General features: G+C 39.1%; 1 protein-coding gene across 1 annotated transcript in view; it reads left to right on the forward strand.

The window, feature by feature from the left end:
• The window catches only part of LOC107587536 (MAM domain-containing protein 2-like), a 22,347-nt gene extending 13,270 nt beyond the window's left edge, over nucleotides 1–9,077 (forward strand). Inside the window, exons 7-11 of the mRNA XM_016275351.1 lie at nucleotides 1,559–1,652; nucleotides 5,096–5,242; nucleotides 6,219–6,484; nucleotides 7,655–7,751; nucleotides 9,016–9,077. Coding sequence (XP_016130837.1) covers nucleotides 1,559–1,652; nucleotides 5,096–5,242; nucleotides 6,219–6,484; nucleotides 7,655–7,751; nucleotides 9,016–9,077 — 666 coding nt within the window. The remainder of the gene's footprint in view (nucleotides 1–1,558; nucleotides 1,653–5,095; nucleotides 5,243–6,218; nucleotides 6,485–7,654; nucleotides 7,752–9,015) is intronic.
• The last annotated feature ends 230 nt before the right edge of the window (nucleotides 9,078–9,307 follow it).

Here is a 9,307-nt window from a genome sequence, read left to right on the forward strand (position 1 = left end):
ATATATAATATTATGTATATGTTAAAGGAGACATATTATGCCCCTTTTTACAATATGTAATATAAGTCTCTGGTGTCCCCATAATGTGTCTGTGAAGTTTCAGCTCAAAATACTCCACAGATCATTTATTTTAACATTTTGAAAATGCCTATTTTGAGTGGAAGCAGAAACACAGTTTTTCAGGCCTTTCTCTTTAAATGCAAATTAGCTGCTACTCCCCGCCCCCTTTTCCAAAATAGAGCTGTGCCATTACAGCTCGTACCTGCTAAGAACATCTGTTTGGTTCTGATTATAATGTTTATCGTTCTGAAATCATGCGTTTTAAACCATATGAGTTTAAACTTCTGATATACGGTTTTCTGAGCGCACACATCCGAAGCACACGTGCAGAAAGTGGCTGTCACAGCATGGGAGTACTAAACTAAGTTCTCATTCACACACAAGTTAACGTTAAAAACACACACGAGTTACAAAAACAGTCGGTTATGTCTGTGGAGGTAAACTGCTGAGAAATAAATCACATGTTTATTTTAGATCTGTGTGGCAGCAGCAATATACATTAAATAAATAAATAAATCCACTGCACTGTCTCTGAGGCTGGGACTCTAAATAGTGTGCCAAAGACAGAACAGTTAGCATGTTTTGCTAAAACTTTGGCCATGGCATTAGAACTGTTACACCGTTGTCGCTTGCAAAATCAAAGTGACGGCATCATGGGTGGAAACTTACAGATTAAGGGGCGGTAATATTATAATGAGATTCCTTTGCAACGTCACCAAGGGAGCGAAATCAGACGCGCTCCTTTTCTCAGACGCTTTCAGAAAAAGGCTTACCAAAACAAAGTTACTGGGTTGAACTTTTTTACGTTTCCTTGGTTGGTAGATGCACCGGAGACCTGATTATAGCACTTAAAACCTGGAAAAGTCAGATTTTCATGATATGTCATGAAATTTATGGTGTTAATGAGAAATGACAGCTATTAGGCCATGTTGTTTTTTGCAATTAGCAAAATCCTCAATGAGTAGAGAAAACTGTACACATTTGTTGTAACTAAATCAAGTATGGATAGTTCTTTTGAAAACTGACCTTATAAATTTGATCTAAACTGCTCTGATTATGAACTAACAATGGTAAGAGATATCTTTAGTAATTTGCAAATGTAGTTCAAAGAGCTATACATAACATAGTCTCTGTTCTGCAGAGAAAAGAGTGTTTATTTTGCATCTGTAGGAATAGTATAAACATAAAGTGAAGAGCTAGCTCTGTGGCTGCCATGTTTGAGTGTGAGCAGCCAACTCTGGGAGACAATGTAAATAATGAGAGTAGGAGTGTGTGTGGAGTCTGGAGATTCTCTCCAGCAGATGAGTTCACTGTCTGAAGTGTTACTAATTCCTTTGAACCTTAAAGTGTTTTTGTATTACTTTTATGCTTACAAACTAAATCCATTTTAAACATTTTGGTTTTCCAAATGAATTAATTAATTTGTGCAGTATTGTTCCCTTCATGTTGGGCACTTCATGTATCTAATTTAGATTGATTGGTGTATTTGGTTTGCTAGATGGTGTTTGAGGTGGCGTTCAACAGTCCTCGTGGTGGCTATGTCGCTTTGGATGACATTTCTTTCTCCCCAGAATTTTGCCACACAGAGACAGGTCAGTGCGGTTCTGTTACATAATAAGCACTAAAACGATTTATGCAACTGTGCATAATCCCAAATAACACAATACAGCTGTTTACAGAGCTTGAAAACCACAAGTAAGTTTTATGGTTTCTTTTCAACAGGCACTGTAACTTTGTGAACATATGTTAACTCTTTTGTAGACATGTCTTTTTAATCGGGACACTGGAAACACACTGTATTCTGTACTTCTGTTTCTCTTGTTTAAGTAATTCTCTACCATTCTTATTAGGCTGTGAAGATTCAAAAAATCTGTGCTGTTCAATTATTCGAGCACAATTGGGATAAAGAATCCTCAGAGTAAAAGGACTTTTTGATAGTATTTTTTCTCACGGCATCATTCTTAAATGTGTTTATTGATATAGATGGCAAATTCCTGATCTGTGATGTTATTACATGAAATATTTAGATTGATTTTGAGGTCATTTGGAACACATTGACAATTCGTATCTATTTTATGCTTTGGCCAATTTGTGGCTAATTCGTATGAATTTGTACAATCTCATTTACATCCTCCGGAGGAGGATCAAATGTCGATTGAGGCATCAGGGATCAGGCGATTCAGAGGACGTCGACTCGGCTGAGCTTCCTCCTTCTTGGAGGACATCTCTGGCTCAGCCTTGCTGAGATGACAAGGCTCGCTTTCTTGACGCCCCCATCTCGCAGGCTGGCCGTTTCAGCGACACTGTTGAGGACTTTTCCCAGCAGTTCTTGGCAGTCCAGAAGCAGAAGGAGGCCATCAAGCCTATCTTGCCCCGGCGTGATACTGCTGCCACCATGTCACCACGGGGCTGGCCTCCAGTCTGCTCATCATCAAAGGCATCCCCTTTGGTGTCTACATCTGCTCCAGTGCAGGCTGCTATTACACCTCAGCTTGTAACGTCAAGCTTCCACAGGCCCATGCCCCAGGTGGCCCCTAAGCCCTCCAAGCAGGCAGAGAAGCGGCCCTGGCATGGGCAACCCAGAGATGGAGGGGACTGCTCTTTCCCAGGAGGTGGTGACGGCACTGCTCCTTTCCCCAGAGGAGGGCCAGGCATAGAATCTTTTGCTGAATTTATGTTTCCTGGTACCAAAATGATCAATGAAAGAGCAGTTAACCCAATCTCTGGTCATTCACAACGCAGTCTGGCAGTGAGCGACACGCTGCTTCCTCACTCCCAGCTTTGTCCTTCCCTTTCACCACAGGCCAAGAGGTTTTGTTTAGAGGAGGCGTTGCTTCCTCTAACGTATCTCTAGCCAGCCTTTCACCCTTCAGGTGCTGGGTGAGTCCTACTCCACAGTCCACACTCAACCCCTGTTCCGGGACGCTCTGCCTTCGGGGTTTGGTCCCACTGCTCCCCATCTCTGCCCCTACGTGGGTGCGTCGGTTGTCCCTTTGGTGCCACTCGTACGGAGTCTGGGAGCATGGCTCATTCAAACAATCAGACTCTGCTATGCAATTCAGTTCACCAGCCTTCCCCCTAGGTTCAACAGTGTCTTCTTTACCTCAGTGGCAGCCAGAGGGTGCCCTTGCACCATTAAGGGAGGTGGGCATCCTCAACTGGCTCATTCTAGCTCACTCTTGGAATCTGTTGCACGAACATAGGGACCTGATGCTCCAGTACCTCAGCCAGTTGGGGCTTCAGGTCAACTGGGAAAAGAGCAAGCTCTACTTGTTGGACTTGTGACAGCCAAGCTCACTAATAAGTCAGTGCTGAACTGCCTGAACTTATTCAAAGGAAAACAGTGGTTCCACTAAAAAAATTTCAAAGGCTCCTGAGGGACATGACATCCGCAGCCGCGGTGACGCTGCTTGGATTGATGAATATGAGACCGCTTCAGCACTGGCTACATGGCCCAAGTCCTGAGATGGGCATGGCACTGTGGCGCTCTCTGCGTTCATGTCACACTGGGTTGATGCCAGACTTTCAGCCCTTGGTCGGGCCTTCCTTTTCTACGGGCGGGAGTGCCCTTAGAACAAGTGTCCAGGCATGCTGTCATTACAAAAGATGCCTCCAGAACAGGCTGGGGCGCTCTGTGCAATCAGCGTGCAGCCTTGGGCTCCTGGACAGGACCTTGACTCCAGTGGCACATCAACTGCCTAGAGTTGTTGGCAGTGCTGCTGGCCAGGTTTAGTAATTGTGTTGTATTCCTGTTGGTCAGCCCCTGTATTGAGCTCAGTGCCCCACATGTAGTGATTCCCTTCGGGTGATCCCTTGTGTGTCCCTCGCCGCATGGACTTTGGTATGCTTCCTCAGTGTAATAAATCTGGCCGCGACTTTACCAACAGCTCTTTCACAACTATTGTGAAAGAGTGGAATTTCTCTTTCCTGTTGGAAAAAGGAACAGCGGCTGTGGCCCTCCTTGTTGTGAGTTCTGCTTTTTGCGATCCCAACCAAACGAAAGTTCCTCTGGCTCACAACAGGGCGCTGGGTAGGTTATGATGTGGAATGCCTGCTGTTACTTGGCACGCTTGTACCTGCCAACATCCGCATCACCAGATCTCGTAACACATTTCAGTGGTTGTGGCGCTTTCCATATGGAGCCCAAACATTAATAACACTGAAAGCAACAGACTGAAAGGGAACGTCTCGGTTACATATGTAAAGCTGTTTCCCTGAAGGAGGAAACGGAGACATTATGCAGCACAAACCTGTAGCATTTGGACCAATCAGACACACAACTTTTTGTTATATTTAACAAATAATATCGAACTCCCCGTCACCTAACCAAATGGCCAATTACGAGGGTCTATGGACCCTTCCCCCGAAATGCACCTAACACCTCAGAAAGGCAGAACAGGCCTCTGGTTCCATGGTAACCAATGCTGATATCACTGGTTTTATGGCCTAAAGGAATGCAGGCAGACAAACTCCCTCATTTTCCTCATAAGAAAGACACATAATGCCCAGAGAAATGGACTGTTCTCTAATTAATTCATAGGAAAACCTTTCTTTGATTGAATACACATATCCTTCAGATCATTGTGTATACCATTACTGTTCTTGCATAATGAGTGGATGCACACCACCTCCTTATATAGCAATGTCTCATTGACCTGTTTTTACTACTCAGATGTGACTTGGGCTCCCAAGGGAAACCCCAAATGTCAGTGTCAACATATGTAACCGAGACGTTATATTTTCCTGTGATCAAATTATGTTGCTCCACCAATATTTGATAACAAGAAATGTATTTTCCAACATAATATACTTTGGGACAAAAAAAAGTCATTTTTCTAAGAGGGGCCTTCAGCATTATATTCAACAACCCAAAAAAGCCCAAAATTGCTGTTTAAAGGGGAATTTTCTTGTTGTTGTCCTGTTATGTAGCAACCACACTGACATTCCATTTAGTCATCAGTTACATTTTACAGAAAGTCTGCCTATGTGGGAGATGTTCATGATGTGAGTTAACTTCATGTGCCTCATGTTCCAGAGCCAGCGTTTGACCCCTCTGTGGCAAACTGTAACTTTGAGGAGGGCCTGTGTCAGTATTATCAGGAACAGACTGGAGGTTCAGTGTGGAACAGGGTCTCTGTGAAACCAAATGTTTACCGCATCGGGGATCACACTACAGGCACTGGTGCGAAGTGAGACTATTCTTTTCATCAATTCACCAAATTTGTGGAATCTGACTTAAACAAATGTGTACAAGCTTGATGAAGAAATTTTTAATGATACTTTTAGACTCTTTTTTTTATAAATTAATTAATTAATGTAAATATCATACATTTACATCATATAGTATATATGATATTTTTATGTGCATTTGACTCAATAAAGTTCAATGTTATGGAGCTGCTTTAATCAGTGAGATTCCTACAATTTCCTACTTAATGTATATTTAATTTTAATTAAATCAGTATTCATAGTGAAAAACTATTAAATGAATAGTTTACCCAAAAATCAAGATGTACTCATTTGATTAAAAAAATGTAGATGAGTTTTTTTTTTTTTTTAGCAGAACAGATTCTGAGAAATTTTGCATTACATCACTTGCTCACCAGTGGATCCCCGGCTGTGAATGGGTGCTGTCAGAGTTTTAACAACTGATAAAAGCATCACAATAATCCACATTATTCCATTTCACTGAAGAAAGCATTATTATGGATTATGGATTGTTGGATTATGACAGGAAGTGATGGTTTAAAGTTAAAACTCCTGAATGGTGGATCTGTTTATTACAAACAGGCAGCTTTTCACTTCACAAGACATTAATTGATGGACTAGAATCATGTGAATTACTTGTGGATTATTGTGATGTTTTTATCAGCTGTTTGGGCTGTTATTCTGACGGTACCCATACACTGCAGATGATCCATTACTGAGCAAGCTTAATTTCTCCAAATCTGTTCTGAAGAAGAAACAAATTCATATACATGAGGATGACAAAATTTTCAGCAACTTTTAATTTTTGAGTTAACTATTCCTTTAATATGATAAAAGAGGAAAACTTAAGGAACAAAAAAGTTACAAAATAAGATAACATTCATAAAATGATAATTTATTTCACTGATTATTTATGATTTATAAATCTTTCATGTCCATTACATTCCCAGGGTCTTTTCTCTTGGCCAACACTCGTCATACCTCTCGTCCAGGGTATGTGGGTCGTCTTTTTGGACCGTCCCTACCAGGGAACCATAAATACTGCCTCAGGTTCTACTATGCCCTGCATGGCTTCATGAAAATAGATAATGCTCTGGCTCTCTATGTCTATGATGAAAACAACATAGCTCAGGAGAAAATCTGGACCGTGTCTGAGAGGTCTAAAGATGTTTGGACAGAGGTGGAAGTCACATACCTAAAGCCCATGCCTACTAAGGTAAGTGTAAAATTAATGGATTGTTGTTAAATATGAGTTTCTTCAAGACTGGGTTGTGCGCATGATAATGGCTAATATTAATTTATTTCACTATCCAGTAGAGTAACATTGTTTTTTATGACTTTATTTTTGTGTACACCACCCTTTAAAAGTTTGGGGTCAGGAAGATTTAAAATAAATAAATAAATTAGTACTTTTATTCAGCAAGGATGCATTAAATTGATCAAACATGTCAGTAAAGACTTTTATATTTATACACAATATTTCAAATACATGCTGTTCTTTGGAACTTTCTGTTTATCAAAGAATCCTGAAAAAATATCATGATTTCCACAAAAATATTAATCGGCAGAACTGTTTTTTTAACATTGATAATAAATGTTTTTTGAACATCAAATCATCAAATTAGAGTGATTTCTGAAGGATCATGTTACACTGAAGACTGGAGTAATGGTTGCAGAAAATTCACCTTTGCCATCTCAGCAAAAAAATCATTAAAAAATATATTAAATACAGTATTTAAAATACGTTTATATTTAAATATTAAGTATATAAATATAATTAATATAATAAATATATTTTTATATTTAAAATATATTCAAATAGAATACAGTTACAACATGAAGGTTTAAGTGTTCTTCAGATTATAGGTGATAGAAGGATATTGTCCTGAATGATAAGCACAAATTCAGTTTTAATCCTTTTTTGTTTTAGTAAAGTATTTTCTTGTCATTTCCAAATGATAAGCCGTAACAAATCTTTTATTGAACTTTGGGTCACCCCGTGTGTGAATTCCTTTTGTAATCTCAGGGATAATAAGTGAAGCGCAAGACTCTTTTGAAGGGAGTGTCTGTCTACAGGCAAACCACATCAAAACCCCATTAACAGCATTTCCATTTGTCGAATATTTTGTGCCTTCTCAAAATGTCAAAGTCATATATGAGAAAAACCACAAAAAAATCAAAGAGTTTTAAACTAAGGTCTGTACTGTAAATGTTGAGGACAAATTACATGGGTTATTTGTATTGTCTTTTAAAATAACTTTTAATTAATGTTTAATAAACCTTATTGTTTTGTTTTTGGGTAAAATTATAACATACTAGAGACCATGTTCTTCCCTATTTTAACTATTTGTCATTATGGACTTTTTTATCTTAACTTCCCTTTAAGGTAGCATTTGTCAGCATCTGCAGAAACTTCTGGGACTGTGGGCTTGTGTCTCTCGATGACATCTCAGTGACCCTTGGTGACTGTCGGGTTGCTGCAGGTACTTCTGCCCTTTTGACAATGAGAAAAAGCCGTATTCAGATGGTAATTGTGTCACATGGTGATGTAAGTTTATTACAGGGTGCTTTATTGGCATTTTGCTCCCACCAGCCAATTCCTGGCTGAATCACTTGCTGTTTTTAACAAACACCAGTATCATGTGACCTGTCCACATCCACATGTCTGAATTTAAAAGCAGAAATGATTTCAAAAGGCATTTTGGAAATCCTTTTTGACTACTGCCAAGTCAAGTGCCATATGGAAACACTGTGTGTATTTTTAGTACAATGGAGGCTTGTATCACAGAAATCTTTGAAATTCTTCACATGAAGTTTCATGGCTGCTTCACCGAAAGTAAACAATCAAACTACATAAACTATTGAAATGGGCCACTATCTGTATGCACATACAAATATTAACTTGTATTTTACTTTTAGGACTATATTATCAGGGGAGTATAGTGATAATATAGTCCTAAAAGTAAAATATAAATGAATGTTGATAAAGAACATATGATTTATTTATTTATTTATTTTTTTGAGAGAAGCAAATTCCTGGATACGTAAGATGACGGAAGTTTATGATCTGAATGTATAAATATGATCTAACTAAAACTATATATATATATATATATAAATAAATGCTTTTGCTAATTTATAAAAACCTTAAATAAAATATAAATTTTTTAAATTTTTGACTTTGCAACTAAATGAAATAAAACAAGTTTTAACTGAAGTTCTAAGTACTAAAATCACTAAAACGAAACTGAAATAAAAATCAGTTAAACACTATACTAAAACTCACACTCAAAGAGCAGTGGTTTTATCATAGAGGAGCTATAAGAAACATTCACTGTCTGAATTTTGAAGGTCTGCAGGGACCCTCCTTCCATCTTTTCCCATCTGTTTCTGCAAATTGGTTGGACCACGTGATATATATATATATCATGGGAATGTTGAACAGGAAGGTTGGGAAAGGTTGAACAGGAAGTACCATGCGTCGTCCTCATTCTTTTATGTGATGTATTGCAGTAGGTTGTGTGAGGTCAGGTGGCTGCAGTGCAGTAACAGCAGGTGGGGGGAGCAGGTGCTTTCTTTACTGCAGTTCTCACTGGGATGTGTCTGTGGACGGATCACATACTGTTACTATAGTTATCTGAATGTGTCTACTGAGGCAGCAGTAATATGGCACCCTGTAAGACACAGGGGATGTATTTGTACATGTGCTTATACGTTTTATAACTCTCTTTTTCTCTCTTTCTCTAGATCCTGGAGACAGCATCGCATACTCAGGATTTTCTGAAAATTTTAATGAAATTGAGTACTGAGCGAGGCCCAGGAATGCTGATATGTGTTTGTTTTTATTTGTGTGTCACTTGAGACGGGGAGACTGGGAGAGAGAAACGAACATTTGTTACCTAGACTCAACAGTGTCCTGCAGAGTCTGCCCATGCATGACTACATGGAAAGACACACGCTTCATTGTTCTTTTATAGGTGGTATGATGTGTCTAGTTTTTGATATAGCCTGGTGTTTTTGAATCTTTGAGAAAGCTTGG

This window comes from Sinocyclocheilus grahami, unplaced genomic scaffold (genome assembly GCF_001515645.1).
Source record: "Sinocyclocheilus grahami isolate Dianchi unplaced genomic scaffold, SAMN03320097.WGS_v1.1 scaffold93.1, whole genome shotgun sequence".
In the NCBI taxonomy this organism is placed as follows: domain Eukaryota; kingdom Metazoa; phylum Chordata; class Actinopteri; order Cypriniformes; family Cyprinidae; genus Sinocyclocheilus; species Sinocyclocheilus grahami.